General features: G+C 38.6%; 1 protein-coding gene across 1 annotated transcript in view; it reads left to right on the forward strand.

The window, feature by feature from the left end:
- The first annotated feature begins 272 nt into the window (after positions 1-272).
- SLC7A2 (solute carrier family 7 (cationic amino acid transporter, y+ system), member 2) overlaps positions 273-22,916 on the forward strand; it is a 28,586-nt gene continuing 5,942 nt past the window's right edge. The window contains exons 1-11 of the mRNA XM_014945644.1: positions 273-374; positions 5,203-5,593; positions 7,390-7,545; positions 10,636-10,801; positions 11,345-11,481; positions 12,967-13,189; positions 15,562-15,701; positions 19,661-19,763; positions 20,620-20,825; positions 21,138-21,304; positions 22,303-22,411. Coding sequence (XP_014801130.1) covers positions 5,218-5,593; positions 7,390-7,545; positions 10,636-10,801; positions 11,345-11,481; positions 12,967-13,189; positions 15,562-15,701; positions 19,661-19,763; positions 20,620-20,825; positions 21,138-21,304; positions 22,303-22,411 — 1,783 coding nt within the window. The 5' untranslated portion in view covers positions 273-374; positions 5,203-5,217. The remainder of the gene's footprint in view (positions 375-5,202; positions 5,594-7,389; positions 7,546-10,635; positions 10,802-11,344; positions 11,482-12,966; positions 13,190-15,561; positions 15,702-19,660; positions 19,764-20,619; positions 20,826-21,137; positions 21,305-22,302; positions 22,412-22,916) is intronic.

The following is a 22,916-nucleotide window of genomic DNA, read 5'->3' on the forward strand; positions in this document are numbered from 1 at the left end:
GTACTCTCACAACAACGTGTGTTTTATATGCAAGCATATAGGTGTGTTTAAATGCAGAGAGCGACACTCCAGTTGGATTTTATGTCATGAAGAAATCATACGATTTATCTGAACAGCAGCAAGATTTTCTCTCTCCCTCCCCATCTTTGCTGGGCAAATAACCAGCCGGCTCACAGCCCTCCAATCACCCCGGGCCACTGAACCTCCACCCCTCAGCCTCCACCAACAGCTCTCACACTACCTACAGCTGGCTTTTCAAAGCAAATATTTTATTGAAATCACTTTCGGTTATTACTCTTCGATTTAAGACAGCAGAAGTTGGGGACTGGGTAAGAGGAGCAGAAGTTTGCCCAGCAGAAGTTGCTCTGAATCAGGTTTGTAATAAGGTTTACTGCTGAAAGTAGTAACCTGAAAGCAATGTAACTTATCACAGGAACCTTTGCCTTTAACATATGTGCTTTTTGAGCCGCAGGAGCTGTGGTATGCAATATTGCATTTAGTTTACATCACAGCATTACAGTGTCTCTGACAAAATGCAAATTACAGCAGTAATATAGAGAAGATGCAATTTATGTTTTCCTTCCCAGTCTGACTGGAAGGTGTTTCTGGTTTTGGATGATAAAGCTTTCTTTTTCCAATTTATAGATGTCACATTTCTGTTACAGGTGCTGCTTTCCAATTTTGGGGCTTTCATTATTATTTAAATACACTACTTTGCATATTCCAAGACATTAGGAGTTTTGTGAAAGTCTTGGGCACAGCATCATCTTTTAGGACACTTGCAGTAAAATCATGTATTATCTGTGCATGTGTGTGCACACACACACAAATCATAGACTGCATCTAGTTTTGCTTCACCTCTGAATTCTTTTACTTTGATATATTATTTCACTAGATCTAATCAATGCAATAGTACAATTTTGAATAAGGCTAAATGTACTTAGGAGCAAATGAATATTTGCATACAGATGGAAAATATAAAATATAAACTTTTACAGGTTTTTTTCAGGAAAATGAGGCTGAAGGAAGACTCTAAGTTATTCTGTATACAGTCAATATATATTTATTTTTTCCCATTTTCAGTGTGTTGCAAATTTATTGGAGTCTTTTCTCTCCAATTTGTGCTGTGTAAAATGTTAAACTACTGCATCTAAAATGTATAGTGTATAAATATATAGTTACAGTATATAATATTAGCTCAACAAAATCGTTTATAAGTAAAGTATCTTTAAGTTACTTTTGCTTCAGGAATCTTTAAATATACATCTCAATAACAGTATTAAAACTTTTTGAGGTTTTATATGGCTTTATAGCAGTTGCTTTCCACGTGAGATTTTTATCTTTTTTTATTAGTGCTTTTTTATAGAAGATTTTGTAGGACAAGTTGAATGGGAACTGTAGGAAAACTTTGGGTTTTCCCACCTGTAGCTTGGGTTTGATGCGTACTAACTCAAACCATTTATTATATGTAATTAAATTAACATGTTATTTTAATGGAAGAGTGTGATGATATATGATATGTTACTTTTTTGCTCCAGTACCCACCTGTTGTTTGTGGTTTTGTTTTGGGGTAGGAGGCTGTTGGGTTATTCTCACATGGAAAATACTTTACAAAAATGTTAGATTTTATACAGCTGTGAAGCAGCCAAAGCACTTCTGAAGAAGAACGCAAACTTTGCGGCTGGAGACTTTGTCCCTTGCCTTGTGTTTGTAGTTACAAGTTTTTTGGCACCAAACTTTTCCTGCTAGACCCGGGCTAACAGTAAACAACCGTTAAATGTCCCTGATTATCCATTTGACTGGAGGAGCTGGTGTGAATTACAAGGCTGAACTCATCTCCTTGAGTTAGCATTCAGATGCGTGGTGGTCAAGCAGTAAATTATCTGGTTTATAACTGGCCGGGAAAGAGTGAAAGTAAGAACCTGCTGTTTATCGGCAGCTACTGTAGAGAAAAAAACCCAAGACAATAAAGAAAAAAAGGGATTGGAGAAATATCTGTGCTTATTCAGGTACTCTGACAAATACCGTGAATGTCCATTAGACATGAAGAAGCTTTTGGGTTTTTTTCCCCCCTGTGTTAGAAAAAATCTGTCCAATTTCTTTCCTGTCTAAGGGACGTCCTCCTGCCCTGCCTGTCTCCGTGTTGCCTGTGGTTGAAGGGGTAAAGCTGCAACGCGGGCGGCATTGCCATTCTTTCTAGGAATGCCTTCAAGGAAGGAGGAGGCTCGAACACGGGCTGAACATTGGTCCTCAAGTCTCAGGCAGCTGGAACTGGGGCTTCCCTTTTCATGTGAAGTCCTCCTGCCCTGCCTGTCTCCGTGTTTGCTGTGGTTGAAGGGGTAAAGCTGCAACGCGGGCGGCATTGCCATTCTTTCTAGGAATGCCTTCAAGGAAGGAGGAGGCTCGAACACGGGCTGAACATTGGTCCTCAAGTCTCAGGCAGCTGGAACTGGGGCTTCCCTTTTTCAGAGGGCTGTTGGAGGCATATTCCGTGTCGCAGAATAATCTGTAGCTAAAGAAAGACTCGGTCCAAAAGAGACTTCAGGAGTGCAGTGACCCAGCGCGCGCAGAGCCAGGGAGCTGCCACCTCTGTGGTAGGCAGCAAAAGGACCGTGCCAAGGTCAGTGACAAATGGACTTCACAGGTGTTTGCTTGTGACAAATGTCTCCGTAAAGTAGACTTGACCGAAGGGGAGCCTAGCGCAGGGTTGAACGCGTGGGAGAAGTGACAGGTTGGGTCTGCTCCTCACCTTAATTTGAAATAACTGCACGCTGCTGGTGAGCACAAGGGCATTTTCCTATGCTTAAACTCCGTATAAGATCAGGATTGAACCTTTACTCTGTTTAAAACTGAATGAACAGCTCAGCCTACCCTGACTGATTGTTCTTTCAGGCTGCATGCCAACGCTGGTGCATCCAAGTCTGCTTGAAGAAACGTAGGAGAGGTACTCCGGGGATGCCTCAGGAGCACTGTGAGCTCTGTTAGCAGGAGAGCATTAAGAGAGCTCACTGCCTTCTTGACCGATTACCCAATATAGTACCAAAAACCCCGTTTCCCAAGCTGTCAAGTGTGCTTGCCCAGGAAGGCTTAGAGAAGAGCCAGCTGTGCAGGACCTTCAGCAGGGGCCTGGGTCACTGCTGGTGGGGCTCGTGGCAGCAGAGGCCATAGTGGTCTGCTAGGATGAGGCAGGCTTAGGCTGCAGCTGGGAAAGGAAGAAGTAAAAAGAAGCTGTTAGGAAAATACTGAGACATGCTGGTCAAAAAGTAAGAGAAATAATTTTTTTTTCCATGTTCACTTACCCTACTTCATGTTCCCCTCTGTCCTAACGATAAACAGAAAAAGGAAACCATGAGATTTGCCCAGTGGTGCTGGCACAGGAATAAGACCCTTTTTAAGAGCGTGAGGTTGCAGCCAGTGCAAGCTTATCTGGGACAATGCTGCCACCAAAAGGCACTTCTTTACCCCTGTAGGTTGGTATTTGAGCACTTGGCCACAGCCTTAGGATAAGCTGTGCTGGTGGGTCACCATGCATCTGCACGGGATCAGAGCCCGGGCTGTTCTCTTGCCTTGAGCAACACATTAAAGGATATAAGAAACGTTACACTTGTCAGTGATTTCTGAAGGCACTTTGTCACCACTTACCTGTGTCACTTGGTCCTGTGTGGCGGCCAGATATCCTCATAAGCTCATCAGTTCTTCCTGCTGCACCTTCTTGTCAAATATGAGGAGTATGGTAATATAACATCTGAAGTGATTGCTATAGCTTCAAAAGTGTCATTATGGAAAAAAAAAAATCAACAGTGGCCTTGGGGAATATTTGTCAAAGTGCAGCCCAGGATAGACAGACCTGGCTTGGGGGGAGTGGAGTGCCTCAGCCTCAGGCCCAAGGAAAGGCTGCTCTTGCTGAAGAGCTCAGGAGGTGCAGCAGGGGATTTTGGCTGAGCAGTTCGGTGTTGATTCCCCACAGAAGAGCTTATGGATCTCTCCTGCCTGCCGACATGCGCATCGTCTTAGTTCTGAAGCTGATGTGTGAAATCTCCTGGGAGCCTGGCAGGCTGAAAGGATTGCCTCATTGCAGCAGAGCTTTGGAAACCTGCCTGTCTTGCCTCCTCCTGCTGTCCTGGGGCAGCTGTCACCTTTCTAATGGGCATTAAGCATCACTGCCCAGAGCTGTTCAATTCCATTCACCATCCTTTAGCAACTTCCCTTTACTTGAAAGCGAATTAAGACCGGTTTTTTAAGAATGCTCTTTGAAGACAGAAGTGGCATGTCTGAGTGTACTTGGGGAGTTATTACAGGAACAGGAAGAAAATTATTTCTGCATGGAGATCTCTCCCTTTTTCATACCCAAGGGGATTTTTTTTCAAGCGATCTCACATTCAGGATGTCAGTTCTTTTTGTTCTAGGATAAAATACTGTTAAGTGAGCTCTCCATCTTGATGCAAAGTCAAGTGGATTAGCTTAATGGGTTGTACTACTGTGAGTAGAAATGCTTCTGACTGGTCCAGGAACTGATACAGACCTGTGAGGAATCTCCCAGCAGAATATCTAAATGAAAGAGATTCTCAGGTCCCAGGAGGGTTCCACTTAGCAAATCATGATGAGAGTATGGATATTTATGGTATGGGTTGTCCAAAACATCAGTCTGGGGAGATGGCAGATGGTATCGCTTAATGCTTACCAAACTCTTAATCGTCAACAATACAATTCAAACAAATACTTAAAGGAAGGCAGAACTTGTACATTAATGCTGCCTCTTGGAGATATTCTTTTCTATGGGATGCCCATGTCCAGTCTCCCAAGGAAATGCTTTGGACCCTGAGCTGTCATCCCTATTTATGTTGGTGCTGATGCTTATCTTAAAAGTCCTTACGATATATGAGATAATAGACGACTGTTGTGGTTCAGATTTAGAAATGGTTAAGAAGTTGCCATTCACAGATAAATAAAAAAAATTCTTCTTTTTTCCAGCAGAGTAGTTAACCTAAAGATAATGGATATCTTTCCCTGGGGAAATAAGTGCTAAATGTAAAATTAGGAATACTGAATCTCTAATTTGTTTCCTGGGGAAAAACACAGAAGAGTGTAAATATATTAATTAGGTGGTGTGATTAAAGTTCTTTATGCAAATATGTTTTTGCACTATTTTTCACCTGTGTCCGTGCTACCTTTTATGTATTGTAATAATGTCTTTTCTTTCAGAGCTCTACATCCACCATGTTGCCCTGTGGACCAGCCTTGTCCTTTGTTCGGTGTCTGGTGCGGAAGAAGAACGTGAGTGGTGAAAGCCTGGAGGACTCCAAGTTGTGCCGATGCTTGTCGACGGTGGACCTTATCGCCCTGGGAGTAGGCAGTACCCTGGGCGCCGGCGTTTATGTCCTGGCTGGAGAAGTAGCCAAATCTGACTCTGGACCCAGTATTGTCATTTCTTTCCTCATTGCCGCGCTGGCGTCCGTGATGGCGGGTCTCTGCTACGCCGAGTTCGGTGCTCGCGTCCCCAAGACTGGCTCTGCCTATTTGTACACTTACGTAACTGTCGGTGAGCTCTGGGCTTTTATCACCGGTTGGAATCTCATTTTATCCTACGTTATAGGTAAGAGTAAGAGCAAACACAGTCTCAAGGGTTTCTGAGACAGCAGATATAAGAGATTTCACAGAATCACAGAATCTTCTAGGTTGGAAGGGACCTTAAAGATCATCTTGTCCAACCGTCAACCTAACTGACAAAAATAGACACCCACACAACAAACAAGGAGCATCATCACTAAACCATACCTCCCAGCACTTCATCAACCCGTCTTTTGAACACCTCCAGGGATGGTGCCTCAACCACCTCCCTGGGCAGCCCATTCCAATGTCTGATAACCCTTTCAGTGAAAAAATTTTTCCTAATATCCAGCCTGAACCTCCCCTGGCGCAACTTGAGGCCATTTCCTCTTGTCCTGTTGCCTGTGACTTGAGAAAAGAGACCGACCCCCACCTCTCTACACCCTCCTTTCAGGGAGTTGTAGAGGGCAATAAGGTCTCCCCTCAGCCTCCTCTTCTCCAGGCTGAATAACCCCAGCTCCCTCAGCCTCTCCTCATAAGACTTATTCTCCAGACCCCTCACCATCTTTGTCGCCCTTCTCTGGACCCGCTCCAGCACCTCAATGTCTTTTTTATGGTAGGGGGCCCAAAACTGGACACATTTGGGTCTGTCTTTCTTTTCTGTCTCTCTACTTAGCTACTATTGCTTTTTACTCCTGCTGGGATCAAAGAACAAAGGTATTTTGATTAGGTTGTTTCCATCACCGTTGTAAACACGTTGTTTGAAAGATGCTTTTGCAAACGGTGCGTCTGCAGCAGCATGGACTGGAGACCTTGTATGAAAATAGTGTCAGACACAGGTCAGTGATGATGCACAGCAATAAACAGGATTTCTTTGCTGTCCTTGGTCAGCAAGAATAATTTCAGTAACATCAATAAGCATATGTTTTTTGAGTATACACAGCAAGGACATTTAGAGGGAAACCATTGCTATAGTATCTCACTTCAAGAAAGTAATGAAGCTTAAGTACTAACTTTTTACTGTAACCTCATGCTAATTAAATGGTGTCTAATCATGTAATCCCATAAAATACAAAGTTGACCAGTTGATCTGAATAAAATTAATGCTTATATGGCAGATATTCAAATAACTATTTCAGTGCCTTAGCACAGACAGCATTTATTGATTCAACAATGTTTTCTTCCAGAGGTACGTGCTCCAAGCATCCATTATATTGTGTATAAGCACACCTAGCTGTATCTGTGTACCCAACTACAGGACTGTTGCCCAAATTGCTACAAAATCAATATGCCTGAGTATTGTATTTGTAAGTGTATTTTGTGATAGGAGAGTGGTAAAAATAAGGTTGTATTTAGCTGTGGCCCCATACATGTTTTACTAGAGGAGAGTATTTCTCTTAAATACTGCCTCCAGTAATATATATCTTCCCAGTGATTTTTTTGCTTTACTTCCAGGTGAACAATCTTTTTTTCCTGTTCTTTCTGGAACTGCTTTTTTACTTCACTTTATATCATTTAACATACACCATATTGTAACTTCAGAAATAAGTGTCTTCCAGAATGACATCAAATATAAATGATACTGTAATAATATCTCCAATATTTTGGGAATAAGTGGAGGTACACATTTGTAAATTCTAGTCATAGAATAATATGTTATCATTTAACTATGTATAAAAATTCCAAAATGTTAAAATTCCTTGGCAACAAGATAAATCACTGGTTTAACACAAGCTCTTCAAAATGCAAGTAGCAATATGCTTAGTTTTATTTCCTTTTCAGCAGAAGTATCTGTATCTGTGTATGTATGCCAAACTCTAAACATACATGTATTTTATGAAGGTACATCAAGTGTGGCAAGAGCCTGGAGTGGCACCTTTGATGAACTTCTTGGAAAAAAAATCGGTCATTTCTTCGGAACCTACTTCAAAATGAATTACTCTGGGCTGGCAGAGTATCCTGACTTCTTTGCTGTATTCCTTATATTGCTTTTATCAGGTAAGACACATATACGGCCTCATTTAGAGTGTTTCTTACAGACAAAAATGCTAAATTGTAGTTTGTGTTTCATGAGAAATACCTTTATAATGTCTGAGATGTTTAGATGTGCATATGTGCATTTACACAATGACTTTGGGAATTAAATTTATATAATGTAATTTTCACGTGTACCCTCTTGTTTTGAAGATAAGAGATGAAATAATAACTTGTCAGTACTTTTTTATACAGATTGATGTAACAGGAAAATTAACAGTTTTGTATGGTTTTTATGGCTTTTATTACCGGTGAATGCATTCAGAGGGACCTTGAGGTTAAGCTCTGTAGTTTGGTAATGATGTGATGTGCTCTCCTTAAATCACACATTGTGCATGTAGTGGGTATTTGTAAGGGGTTTTTTTCCCTCTAAATTGTTAACTTACTCAGTATAAAATAACTTTACCCTTTCTAAGTCTTCAGGAGAATTGTCTAGCCTAGAACTTGTTTGAGCTAAAGAGCACTCCAAGGTACTGGCACAGCTTTTTGAGGGATTGGAAAGCCCAAAATTACTGCTACTTGTTTGCATTTAACAATTGCTTTCCCCAAGGAAACATTCTTACTGCAACCAGGAGAGAAGGAAGGAATATGTGTGTTTTGTTTTTAAGGGTATGGTTTGTTTTCAGCCAGTACTGCAAGTATTTCAGTGTTCAGTAGAGGTCTTACCCAGATCTCAAATATTTGTTGTGTTCAGTCTCTCTTTAGACCAAAGAAAAGCAGGAGCTTTTATTCTCTGGAAGGTCAAATTGATAAGTTTTATGGATATAACCTTCTGTTATCTTATTCTGTTATGAGGGGCTTTTTTGGACTCACTACTTAAGAAAACATTTCCATTCAACTCCTAATGCCAGAAGGAGTGGCCAGTGCATCCTAAACTTTTATTAGGTTTCTATACATGAAAACATGGGCTCCTACAGCAGTAATCCTTAATTTATAGCTGTGCTTGTATCTTCATTTCTTCCTTCTGCCTCTTTTGGCTTTGTTCATTTTACTGGAAAAAAAAAAAAAGAGTGAACAAAAAATACATAAGATGCTGAAGTCCTTATTTGAAAAATGTTTGAGAACTGCATTATTTGAAAGATTTAGGATGTACCTACACTGTGAGTCACATCGCAGTGTAGGTATTCCCAAGGTGACTCAACACCCATACTTCCAGAAATTTTACCCAAAATTTTTGAGATGGTTGTCACATGGTCACTAAAGCAAGCCACGAGAAACTAGCAAAAGTATGAGGAGGTTAATTGTGCAATTTTAAGAGTAGAATATTACTCAAGTGCATTAATTTTGTAGAAGTTTTGAAAATAAATGCCTTGAGACTAAGAAGAGTGCCTGTTGGTGTCCTGTGTCTGCACTTAGGAAGATCCAGGAGTTTACTAGACCAGCTTTAGTCCAATGTCCTGCCAGGCTTGTGGTTCGGAGCTGCCTATGGGACCAGCTCAGAAACCTTATTTCTTCAGAAGTGATAGGATTGAGTTTGGTATAGCTGGAATGGTCCTCTCATTTTCACCTTCTCCAAAGGAAGGAGGGAAAAACCAATCTTTTGAAAAGCAGAGCACTCCACAAACCAAACTATAAAATGCTAGTGTAGATACTGCCATCTTATGTCTGTTTTCTCCATTGCCATTGCTGCTTCCTAACATCAGTAGCAGAGATTCTTGACAGAAGAGGAAGTCTTTCTCCTGTGGTTCTCCATTGAGCTACTGAATTTTCATTTCTGTCCTGTATTTTCATCCTCACCGTCATTTCTTCCTCACCTTGTGAATTACCTCCCCGGGTCCCTGTGGAAAGCAGCTGAAGCAGCAGTGAATTGACTGGGTGGGATTCACCAGGGTTGGTGAGGATGGCTCAGGGCTCTGCAGGCTGAGGGTGATACAGTAATTGGATTTAGAGCGGCACAAATCTGCATCATAGGAGTAGCAGATGATGTTTCACAGAAAATGTTATGTGCTAAGCACAGAGGAAAGTCCACAGAAATCTGGTTTTGCTTTTTTAATCATCCCTACAGAAAGGACTTAAAAAAACTGTACACACTGTGTTTCACGCTGTGTTAGGCTGATAGAGACACTGCATTTTTCAGAGAAACTAAGCTAAAGAAAGCACACACCTATTTCCAATAAACATGTGATTGGTGAAGAAAACTTGAGCAGCTCGTGGTAACTTCCGTGCTCTGATAAGATACCAAATGTCTCATTAGCGGAGTTGGACATTTTTTGGACATTATCTGGAGAGGCTTAAAATTTTCAGACTTAATCTCTAAATAATGAGGCAAAGTATGTATGTGATCTTAGTGGAAACACTCAGAGTGCAAAGAACCTGTGGAGGCTTTGCCGTTGTATTTAATTTTTCATGATCTGCTCACTGCCTGCTTTTCCATTACACTGTCACTACACTAAACGTTGTTACAAAGCTAATGAGACAGAAGGATTCTGATAGAATAACTTTCAGATTATTTAAATGCACTGCTCTGCAGCCTAAGGCAAGTGTATTTTGTATCAGACTTTTTTTCCTAGAATCTCTACAAATCAGTGTTTATGAACAGGAGGCGTGCTTTTCTTTTAAAGCTTCTATTAACAAGTTAGGAATGGGACTCTATGGTGCATATACCCCGAAAAACTTAGAGTGAACAGGTCACATTCTACATCTAATAATTTTGATTATGTTATTAATCTAATGAGTAATTGTTCTGTACAGAATAGATCCTACCCATCTGTTTTCATTAAGCGTAGAGTTCTTTTACCTGTTTTTGCTCCATTGCATAAAATAGAGGTATGAATTGGAATCTCAGAAAAGCAGAAAGTTACAATTGCTTAAAATGCTTTTAAATACTTTAGAGAATATAATTAAAGAAGCTTCCTGTTTTATGGTTTCCAGAACCTTTGCCTATTGCCTTGCTGTCAAAGAGTATTGTAAATTGGTGCTACAGTTTTTTGAATGTATAAAATCTATTGCTATTTTTTCATATTATTAACAGTACTTTGATGTATATCTTCTTTAAAATGCCATTTTATTAGTTTAAGAGACTATTCATATCTATAAAATATTTTTATTTTATAGGTCTCTTATCCTTTGGAGTAAAAGAATCTGCATGGGTGAATAAAATTTTCACTGCTATTAACATCTTGGTCCTACTCTTCGTTATGATTTCTGGTTTTGTGAAAGGAAGTGTTGACAACTGGAAAATAAGTGAAGAATATCTCATAAACCTCACTGCAGTAACAGAGTAATTATGCTTTGCTCATATTCCAAGCAATTTTTTGTTATACTTGCTTTTGTGGCATTGCAGGTAATCTATCAACTAATAGCTCTGTTGCTGGGAATGATAAACATTTTATTCCCTTAAAAATAGTGTTTTATTTTCTTGTTTGTAGTTTCTTTTTAAAAAAAAAGTCTTATTTCAATACTGTTGTCCATAGCCATCTGAGAGATTACTGGCTTCTTGTCCTTAAGCCATGTATTTACTGCAGTATGTGAGTGTAACAGCAAGAGTTGCCTGTACCATTAGTGTTTTGGTATGTCTTGCTGCAAAGTGAGTCAGATGGTAGTTACTGATTCGGGCATTATTCCATTTGCTGTTATTTTGTCTTTCTTACAAGCACCAACATAAAAACGTCTTCTCGTGCAGTTTTGTAAAGCAGAACTCTTGTCTTGACAAGAGCATTTTAACATGTGTTTCCAGAGTGATAAGAGAGGAGGATGCATGTGTTTGTCCTACCTATAATAAAAAGCATAACTTCTTTTTGTGCTATATTTTTGTTCTTTATAGGAATTACTCAGCCTTTGATACTGTGACAAGTATATATGGGAGCGGTGGCTTCATGCCCTATGGTTTCACAGGAACATTGGCTGGTGCTGCAACCTGCTTTTACGCTTTTGTAGGATTTGACTGCATTGCAACAACTGGTATAGTACTTACATGTCTGTGTCTGTGTGTATGTATGAGTATACATGTACAACATGCTGTTTTTGTGGAAAAAACCCCACACAAACAACAACAATCTTTAAAAATCAATTTACTTGCTCATATTCCAAGCAATTTTTTGTTATACTTGCTTTTGTGGCATTGCAGGTAATCTATCAACTAATAGCTCTGTTGCTGGGAATGATAAACATTTTATTCCCTTAAAAATAGTGTTTTATTTTCTTGTTTGTAGTTTCTTTTTAAAAAAAAAGTCTTATTTCAATACTGTTGTCCATAGCCATCTGAGAGATTACTGGCTTCTTGTCCTTAAGCCATGTATTTACTGCAGTATGTGAGTGTAACAGCAAGAGTTGCCTGTACCATTAGTGTTTTGGTATGTCTTGCTGCAAAGTGAGTCAGATGGTAGTTACTGATTCGGGCATTATTCCATTTGCTGTTATTTTGTCTTTCTTACAAGCACCAACATAAAAACGTCTTCTCGTGCAGTTTTGTAAAGCAGAACTCTTGTCTTGACAAGAGCATTTTAACATGTGTTTCCAGAGTGATAAGAGAGGAGGATGCATGTGTTTGTCCTACCTATAATAAAAAGCATAACTTCTTTTTGTGCTATATTTTTGTTCTTTATAGGAATTACTCAGCCTTTGATACTGTGACAAGTATATATGGGAGCGGTGGCTTCATGCCCTATGGTTTCACAGGAACATTGGCTGGTGCTGCAACCTGCTTTTACGCTTTTGTAGGATTTGACTGCATTGCAACAACTGGTATAGTACTTACATGTCTGTGTCTGTGTGTATGTATGAGTATACATGTACAACATGCTGTTTTTGTGGAAAAAACCCCACACAAACAACAACAATCTATGTTTGTCCTTTGCTTTCTCCTAAACCTCCTTATGTCCGTGTAGAATGAGGCTGAATTCATTCTTGAATGTGGCTGTCATTCTGGGAGGAAAGGGGAGATTTTACTTATTTTGTTCCTGTTCTAAAGAAATCAATTGTTGCTTTCTAACTCTGGGAAGTGCTTAGTATGCAATTCTTTCTGCCCAACTCATATTAATCACCTGCTCACGTTCACAGTTCTCTGAGATGAGGTGTCTCTCCTAAAGGCTGGCTTGAATATGGTTCTGTGGTAAAATTCTGTAATAGAGAATCACAGAATCATATGAGTACCTTGAACTTATAAATCATAGGTAAATAAATAGAAATTATGTGCTTTGAGTACTCTAAGTATAGAGTGTATTTTATGTCCTTTAGTTTACCTCTATTTTTAAATGCTATTCTGGCAACAAAATATTGAGCTTTGCTCTGTATCACTAAGGTTTTTTTATGCAAACTTTTAAAACTTCTTTTACAAATACAATTCCCATGGATTAGATTAACAAACAATTTGTCTTTGATGTTACCTTTTAAAGCTGAAAATGAAGAATTTTTGGCGCTTTTTTTTCTGCTTTTTTTTTTTTTCAGGAGAAGAGGTCAAAAATCCTCAGAAGGCCATACCCATAGGAATTGTGGTGTCCCTGCTTGTCTGCTTCATGGCCTATTTTGGGGTTTCAGCTGCACTGACACTTATGATGCCATACTACCTACTAGATGAGAAAAGTCCTCTGCCAGTAGCATTTGAATACGTTGGATGGGGTCCTGCGAAATATGTCGTAGCAGTGGGATCCCTCTGTGCTTTATCCACAAGGTAAAGACATTGAAATACTAATTTTATTGGGAAAAGCTGGCGGATAATGTATGACATTTAAATACATGTTCATGCATTCATTTTGAAGGCCCAGTTCATGCAAAGGATTAGCAATAAGTATTATAAGCATATTTTAAATTTAAGCAGGTCTTGATCACAGCAGGTGCATTAATTTAAGTTCCTTTTTTAAACTGTACTGTTATTGAACTCTACTTCTTTGGCTTATTACCAAGAAGTTTTTTTATTAAAATATATATTTTCAGACCTGCAAGTTATCTTTATTAAGTGATAAAATAAACCCCACCCATTTTGTCCTTTCTTGCTGTCCATTCCCAATGACTCAGCCGCTTTATGGGCTCTGTGTATTTGCAGGCAAAATTGAAGAGATGATTAACTAGCTCCACTCCTCATCTTGGTTGCCTGTCTCTGTTTTCCTCCAGTAGCCAGTCTGTCTTCTGACATCATCCCTTCCTGTGGTTTCTGTGTGGGTATTTGAGATGTAGAAAATATGATAATTTATTCCCCTTTGTGAAACTGTGGATGTAACCTTACCTTAATGTATTATTTTGATTAAAAAGATCAGGGAGGGTGTGATATATATTAATGTATGTTCATATATGTTACACCCCAATTCCAATGTTGTATAAAAACTTTCATGGAATAGAACATTGCTTGGTACTTGAATTCAGGAAAACAACATGCCTGTTTAAGCACTAATGCTGCCAGTACTCTGATTTAACCCTGTAAGCATTAGCTTGAAGAAGATGAGCACACTGATTGTGAGCAATGGTTTAAAGGAAAGGAGTATTTTGGTGTAGGAGGGGATAGGAAAAGGAAATAGTTCCAAAATTACATTAAAAGAGCTGTAAGGCTGACTGTGTCGGTTACACAGTTTATTCTGGCATTATAGTTATTTTCTATCCACTTGTCCTGATCCCCTCACTTTGGAGGGTTTCACTGAATTTTTCCTTTATATTTGTAAATGGTAAAAGTGATACATAAGCAGAAACTAGATTAAGGAAATTAATACTGGAAAACAAAGTGAATTGGGATGGTAAAACGCTTTTACAAGTGTATTCTGAAGAATTATAGTTACTCGTATGGAGAGGTTAATATTTCAGTCTGTTGACTGATGTCAGTTTAGAACACAAGAGAATTGTATTTCATATTCCTCAGTGTAGAGGTATAACTAAGAAAAAAATTTGGGATCATTCCTTTTGGCTGTATAGTTACCTCTTACTATGTTATGTCATGAACTTGTTTCCTCAGGGTAGATATGTTTGTTACTTCCATTATTTATAAAGAGGGGTAGCAGAAATAAATTTTACAAAGCCACAACAGGAAAAAAAACAGGCAGTGGGTTTTACCAGTATCCTCATTTGAAAAAATCAATTGTCACCCCTATTTAGGAAGCATTCTTTTTTGGAAGGGACATTCATACATCAAAATGAGTTCCTGTGCAATGAAACTGATTTCACATGTGTCTGACCTTAGCGCTTGTGCCTCATGAGTGTTACTGGAGGTACTTAGTATCTGTGGTACGTAAAGGCTGTGCTTTCTCTAAGTGATACAGTCAATTCCCTAAATTAAGAAAGGCAACCATTCACCTAGGTAAAAAGTAGCGCATGCTTGCTGCAGAGGTGATACTGCTTGTGATTTTGCCTTTTGTCCTTTCAATGTTTTTGGTTTTCTTAATTGCAATTATTTTGCTTTGAGGGAAAGATACCGCCTAATTTAAGAAATATGTTTAAAAAGAGCTTCCAAGATACCAGCAGTTTAAAAGCTGTGTCCTGCTAATAACAAATTTAAATGAATTAGCTTTACTTCATAAGAAAAATGAAACAATCTTAATGAAGCTTTGCTAGAGGTGCTTTAATCAAAAGAAATAATGTGCCCCAGGATAACTGTGTGGTGCTTACTTTGAATTCCTGTTAATCAGCAGCCTCACATGGAAATGTGGAGTGTAAGAGATGCTGCTAATGCTTATCGATTTGCTGCTGCTGACTGACAGGCTTTCCCCAGGAATACTAAAGCTGAATTGCATATTTAGTGGGACCTGGAACATGTTCCGGATCCACTAATACCCAAGAACTACAGTGATGGCAAGAGTTATTTTGCTCATCTGAATTTTCTCTGATGAAGCAATTCTATTACCTAAATTAAAAAAAAAAAAAGCTATTGACTTTACCGTAAAAGAAATTTCTGTTTGTGTCTGATCTGTAGTATCTTGGGCTATGGGGCTTTCTGGTGTTGTCTTACAATCATAAATTTTGTTTCTATACATGCCATTAATTAACATTGTTGATCTTGTCCATGATACAACTCTGCATGAACTGTGTTTGCCATGTTGCATGTGTTTGCTTTTTACTCAGTCTTCTTGGATCCATTTTCCCAATGCCTCGGGTAATCTATGCTATGGCGAAGGATGGGTTGCTTTTCAAATGTCTAGCTCAAATCAATTCCAAAACGAAGACCCCACTAGTTGCTACTCTCTCGTCGGGTGCAGTAGCAGGTGAGACTAAGAGTTGATCCTTGTAAAGAAAGGTGCGCTGCTAAACGCGTTGCAGATGTGGAAATGAACTACTGTTGTGCAGCTTTGATTTGCTTGGGCCTGAAATGATCAAATCAGATTGTTGCCAGGTGAAGTAGGCTACCTGTAAAACTTTTCTCTACCACAGATTTTGCATTTGTTGGTTAATCTCCAGTGCTTTCAAAGCCCAGGTTCAAAATAAACAACCACCCAAACCCAAGAACATCAGTCAACCAAGCCAAAAACCAAGAGCAGCAACACAGAGCCTAAACCAAAACCATACCTAAACCCATTAACTCTTCCAAGCTTTTTTTTTTTTTTTTTTTTTTTTGTGTAGTTGGGTTTACCAGTAAAGCATTGTGCTTTTAATAACCTGTATTTGAACTATACATTTTTCTGTTCTAGTCTTCTCGGCTCTATGTTCCCTTTGCCCCGAATTCTGTTTGCCATGGCACGCGATGGTTTACTCTTTAGTTTTCTTGCCAAAGTGAGTAAGAGGCAGGCACCAGTTTCTGCCACCTTGACAGCAGGGGTCATCTCTGGTAAGCTCTCAAAGCCCGTGTTACTTGAAACTGAGATTTAAACTCTCTATGCACGTGCATGGTACTTTGTATTTTTGAAAGGGGCTGCTTGTTAACTTCCCTTGCATGTACGATGGGAGTAAAATTACCACGTAATCAAAGGGTGTAAGATCTCCAGATCATGCCAATCATGGTGGTGGTGATGTCCTTAATGTCACAGAATTCAAAATGATTTTTTTCAAAAATTTTTTAATATTGGCCTCTGGTGTTGTGAATGAGCTTGTTACTTGATCTGGGTCCCTTACAGGGACCTGCTTTACTTACAGGGTTTCCTTGTCTGATGTACACCTATATATTTATCGCATCTATAAGGGGGGGAAACCGTCACAATTTTTATTATGAGACATGAGGAAAAAAATCTGTATTTGCAATAGGATCAACTTTCATGTAAAATACAAAGATTTTTGAATTTTCTTCCAAAAAAAAAGGATTCTGGTTTTGTATAGGCTTAAACCAAATTGCAGTTGAGGACTATGTGTGTGTGTTGGGGGGTTGTATCCACATATGTGTATCCACATACATGCCCACATATATTTTATCAAAACAGCATTTTGGGAGCTGTTGCCAACGAATTTTTAACATACGGCTCTTTCACTTTTGTCCGTATTTCTTGCTGGGCTACATGTAGTTGTGCCCAAATTTCATTGTCATTTCAGTGGGATGTCTCATTACCCAGGAAAACTGGGAGCTCTAGAAGTATTTAACTCAAAGGCAGATAAATAAGTCTTAAAAGTAATTAAAATATTAAATACATGCCTTATAACATTGGCAACCCTGCTAAAATTGATATCAATTACAAAGTGCAGAATTGAGATGAAAATATTATTATCAAATGTGAAATACATGCCTTATGACATTGGCAACCCTCGCTAAAATTGATATCAATTACGAAGTGCAGAATTGAGATGAAAATATTATTATTTATAGTCAGGGTCATCCACAGATGCCACAAGACTGGAGCTGCTCACACTGTGTAGTTGACAATGATGTGGGAAGGCACAGTCATTGACCGGGTAGTTCCCACCTGAAGCATTATTAGCAGTTCCCTTTTCTTTGGTTAGAATACAAATTAATCGCTTAGAATGACTTTTCTTGTTTTGACTGTATTATTTGAGTTTACGTTATCGACTTTTTCCCCTATAATAATTGGGAAGCGCAGTTATGTGGGATGAAATTAACATCTTTATGAAAGAAGCAGTAATGAGGAGGAGAAAGAAAGCCATGTTAGTGATAAAGTTATACAGTCCTGACTGTAGCTATGCAGCAGCCGTCACTTGGGCTGCTTTTAGGCAGTTTGGGCAATTTGGTGTGTCAAGAACTCACCTGGAAGACAGCCTTATCTGCTGCTGGAGAAGGAGAAATTATTTCTTCTGTTTTTAAAAAGATGCATATTTGGTAACTTGTGGCCATAAAGAGTTTTGCCAGAATGGTTACGGGTGTATGACACAGCTTATATTACCTGGATTTTCTATTCATTCATAGCATGGATAGTTTCAAAACTTTAAAACAAGTTAAGGAAATTAGATGTTTGACCCCTTAATCATAGTTACCAGGTCGAGACTGCAGCTGAGGCAATTGTCACGTGTTGTTAATGTGCCTCACCTTTTCACATGCGGTAATCGCGATTGCGAAAACTCTGCACATAGCGAAATGTTTTGGTGTCAGTCCAAGGTTTCTTCACCATAAATTGATCTACCGTTGTTCCTTACAACTGGAGTTGAACTAAGAGAGGTGGAAAAGCAAATCTGTGTCTTTTTTTCCTCTTAGTCAGAAACTCACAGGAATTTTTCAGTTTGGTTCTAATATAAAAGAATGTTCTGGGCCACAAGTGGCCTTTGGAAGACAGGATTAAAAATTAAATATAGCTTTTGAACATGAGGTTATAGTTGGTTCAGTTGTTCTTCAGCTTTGTTAACCCATGTTCTTCTGAGCATGCAAAGCAGGTATTCGGAAATCTGCCCTGTAAGTGACTTATCAGATTTAGGGGCATCCACTGTCACTAAAGAAAATGGGATGGTCTTCCTTCCTTCATTGGAAAAGGAGACTCCTGGGTGAAATAAACCGTCTGTAACAGCAGTCTTGTTTTCAGAAAATCACACTTTGCTTTCTCCTTCTGGATCAAGTACAAGGGGAATGTGTGTCTGTGTGTTTGTGCACTTATACACCTGTCTACAAATATATTAACAAACATGTAACATAGGTATTTTATATAAGTATTTCTGAATATATAAAAAATTGTGTGTGTGTATACATCACTGTATAAAGGCTATGTTTAATAGTTTCTTTTGATGTTGAGATTACTGGTGATTCAGAAGTATCTTTAGATTCTTTTTGGATCTCAAAAATGTTAATAAAATTCAAAAATTTGAATTTAGTATTTTTAAATTCTTTTTGCATATCAAAAATGTTAATAAAATTCAAAAATTTGAAGAGGTTCTTTGACCACATATATTTCAAATCAATGAGCATTAGCCTTTCATTTATTGATGGCTTGTGCTAATTTCTTTATGAGCTACTTGTGTCTGTGTACAAACAGCGTAGACAAAAAAAAGACATGCCAGAATCTCCAAAAGAATGTGGCATTAGCTTTTATAAACATGAAGACTGTGACAATCACTGTCAGTATCATGGAAGTTTCTGCCTCTGATTTCAGTGATCTTAAGACTATTAATTCCTGTGACATTTTGCTGGCCTTTCCTAGAAGGCCACTTGAACTTAACTTCTTATTTAGTAAGATAATACATTTTAAAAAAACCAAACAAAACCACAAAAGTATTTTATTTGACACAACTCCTGGAAGTCCTCTTTACACAGAGCTCTTTCTCAGCTCAGCAGCAATTTTACATACCAGTGACTTACTGGGTCAGATCATTTTTCCCCAGTTTTGCAGTGGGTTCCATCCTCTCAGCTTTGGTGAGATTCTGTTGCAGGATCTGAACCGCATTCTCTAAAAATGTATTTTTAATGAGGACCCAGTTCAACAGGCCATGTGTGCAAATACTTGTGTCCGTGTAAGTCCAATATGAATTGTTTGATTCTGCAGCACGACTGTAGGGCTCACCAGTGCATATCTATAGGAATGAGATTCCCAGGTGTAGGGAATTGGGTTTGGGAATGTTGGCGATGACTTAAAAAATGTGTTTTTAAGGATTACTGTGATTTCACTGAGATTGCTGTCAGCAAAGCAATGTATAATTACACTGCAGATTGATTTTAAAATCTTAGCTCTTAATGTGTGTTGATATGGTGCTTATGGTTGGACACAATGATCTTAAAGGTCTTTTCCAACCTAAATGATTCTATGATTCTATGATTCTGTATTAGTCTCAGACAAATTTTGCATTTTCTTTTCTTTTTTAGCTATAATGGCATTTCTGTTTGACCTTAAGGCTTTAGTGGACATGATGTCTATTGGTACACTGCTTGCTTATTCACTCGTGGCAACCTGTGTCCTCATTCTTAGGTGAGTCAAAAACATCCTGTGCTTTAGTTTGTGTTGCTCAGTATATAAACAGACGTGCTAGATAGCTAAATGTTTAAAAATTAGCTGTATGCATATAAATGATTACTAAGAAGCAGTGACCCATCAAAGAAACCAATGATATATTGTCCTATCAGTATAGCAGTTAGTCAAGTCAAAGCTTCATGGGAAATCTAGGCACTTTTTATTTTCCAGAAGATGTACTGGTCTCAGAGCTACAGAATAATATTGATATATTGGTAGCTACAGCTCACTTTGTTGTGTTTTGCTCTTTTTCACTTAAAAAGTCAGTTTTTATTACTTAATGCTAAGTAATTAACTTTGAAAAGTGTAATAGCTTAAATTCAGCCCAGTTCAATTTTGCAATAATTTACACTTTAAAATAGAAGACTGTTCTATCCCATAGTAACTTATTTAACATATGTATTTTTAAAAATACACTAAATTAAAGCACATGTAAAATTTCAGTTTGTGCCAGTTAGTGGGCCTCTTACAGTTCAAGAAGCAAGTCAGAAAGAAGCTCCACTGCCCCTTCCCTGCTGTTTGTATGAGATTTGTACAAGACTCATCATTTATCTGACCCATTGGTGCCTTCATGTGGCTTAAAAATCTGCCCAAAAATATCCCCAGACAAACCCAGCAAAAAAGTGAGTTGCCAAAATGTGTTTATATAGGATAGTGACTAATAATATATGCCATTGCAATGCAGTTGTAAATTGAAAAATTCTAAATCTTTACTGCAAATAATTTAGTATTTAGTTACATTCCTAGAGTCATATTGCTTCAAATCCCAAAGTGAGCTTAATTTTTTTAATTATCCTGTTTGTTTTATGCATAGGTACCAACCCAGTTTAAGCTACGAGCAACCGAAATATTCTCCAGAAAAAGCAGCTTTGGCTGCATCTGAAAGGGAATGTGCAGTGAGTGAATCACAGATAAATATGATAGAGGAGAATCACTTCAGTCTGCAGGCCCTGATTAATCCATCCAGTTTCCCTACCGAGCAGACTGCAACTACCGTTAACTTCTTGGTGGGTCTCTTAGGTAAGTGTTCAGCTGTCCAAACTCCTATAACATTAACATAAATAATGGCATTTTATTAAAGACAAAATTAAAAATCCAGTGATAACACGCCTTCTTTCAGTCATCATTAAAGTGACATTCTGCAGAATGCTTTTATACTTCTTGCTGGATCCAATCTGTAGTCTATATTTTCCTTTGATTAGACATTTTCATGATAACACTTCATACTGAAGACCTGCTATCATTCTTCTTAAAAGTCATGTCCTCGTGCAGACTTTAATGCAGAGATTAAGTGACCTCTCTCCCATTTCCATTATTTTGTTTTTCACACAGCTTTCTTGGTTTGTGGCTTGAGTGTCCTCACTACTTACGGGATTGACTTCATTGCTAACTTGGAGCCCTGGAGTATTGGCCTTCTTGCTGTGTTGGTGGTGTCCTTCATAGTTGTCATTCTCCTCATCCAAAGGCAGCCTCAGAACCAGCAGAAAGTGGCCTTTATGGTGAATAACATAATCTCTGTGCTATTCTTTAATGGGAGGTGTGGATGGATTATAATAAGTGGGAGAGGGGCAGAGAGACAGAGAGATGATCCTTTTTCAGGCAGTAGTACCTAAAGGGGGGGCCTACAGGAAGGATGTGGGCGGGGGAACTAGATTAGGTGTTAGGAGGATATTCTTGACTCTGAGGGTGGTGAGACCCTGGCCCAGGTTGCCCAGAGAAGCTGTGGCTGTCCCATCCCTGGAGGGGTTCAAGGCCAGGCTGGATGGGGCTTTGGAGCAACCTGGTCTGGTGGGAGATGTCCCTGCCCGTGGCAGGGGGGGCTGGAACTCAATGATCCTTGAAATCCTTGAAAGGTCCCTTCCAACCCAAACCATTCTATGATTCTAGGTATTTTTTTTAGATATGCCCCAAAGCGCACGTTGTTGAGATCCAAGTAATTATAGATCTTAATTTAATCACTTAGACACTGGAAGATATTTCAGAAACTGGTTTGTGTGCAGTCACTTGTCTGTGTTGTGTGCTGTGGTTTGTACAGTACAGTTTGTACCTCCCAGAGTATACGCCTTTCATTTTGAGCTTTCACTTAATGTTCTAAGTTCAGTTATTTAATAGAAATAATGAAGTATACTGAGGAATGTCGAGGAATCTGGTGGAGTTGGGGAGGGGCAGAAAGAAGGAATACATAAAAATATACAAATAATATTTTTCAGCTCTAGATTCAGGAATTCATTAGTATATGTTCAGCACAAAGGGGAAAGTTTTTCTTGACAGCCTTAGAGAATATGTTTTTAAGATAATTTATTTTAAAAGTTTAAGATATGTAGAAACCAGTGGTTGAACTCGGTGAGAAAGAAAATCTCACTACATTTCAAGAAGAAAATGTTCCTATACTTTTTAGTGCGTAGATGTGTCACCTCTGGTGTGTGTTGTATAACTGAAGTGTGACATGCAAGAAATGACATTTAATGCCGGAGACATATTAAATATTTTCTTTTAGGTTCCACTATTGCCATTTTTGCCATCATTCAGTATCCTGGTAAATATTTATTTGATGGTGCAATTAAGTGGAGACACTTGGATCAGATTTAGCTTCTGGATGGCACTTGGTAGGTGTTTCTGTTCATTTCAATCACTTCTTAACGTCAGGCTTGATGAATCCCATCTTAGAACATTTTATTCTCTTCCTTTAAATACTTGAGCAAAAGTCTGTGTTTTACTAAGTCAGCTGATATTTCTGATCAAAACAAGAGAATGCCTCAGAAAGGGTATTTATATGCAGTCAAAACTGTAAACACAGTTTTGAGGTAATAGAAAGAATCAAAATCATAGGACTAATTCCAGTAAGCCACAATTTTTATTTCCTAGTAAGTATAGCTAAAATTTTGCAGAGACCTGTTTGTAACAGTTTTCTTCCCAGAACATCAGTCATTCACCTTTAAGATATGGAAAATTGTATTAATTCCATCTAGATGTGAATTAAGAGATAGTAGTTCCCATGACCTATTAGAGCATTTGATTATGCAAAATGATGCACTGTCATTTAGTGCCTGTACTTTCTATAGCAACAGGGAAGACTTGAAGCCTCCAATTCAGATACCTGAAGAAGAAACT

The sequence above is a fragment of the Calidris pugnax genome, unplaced genomic scaffold (genome assembly GCF_001431845.1).
Source record: "Calidris pugnax isolate Ruff unplaced genomic scaffold, ASM143184v1 scaffold58, whole genome shotgun sequence".
In the NCBI taxonomy this organism is placed as follows: domain Eukaryota; kingdom Metazoa; phylum Chordata; class Aves; order Charadriiformes; family Scolopacidae; genus Calidris; species Calidris pugnax.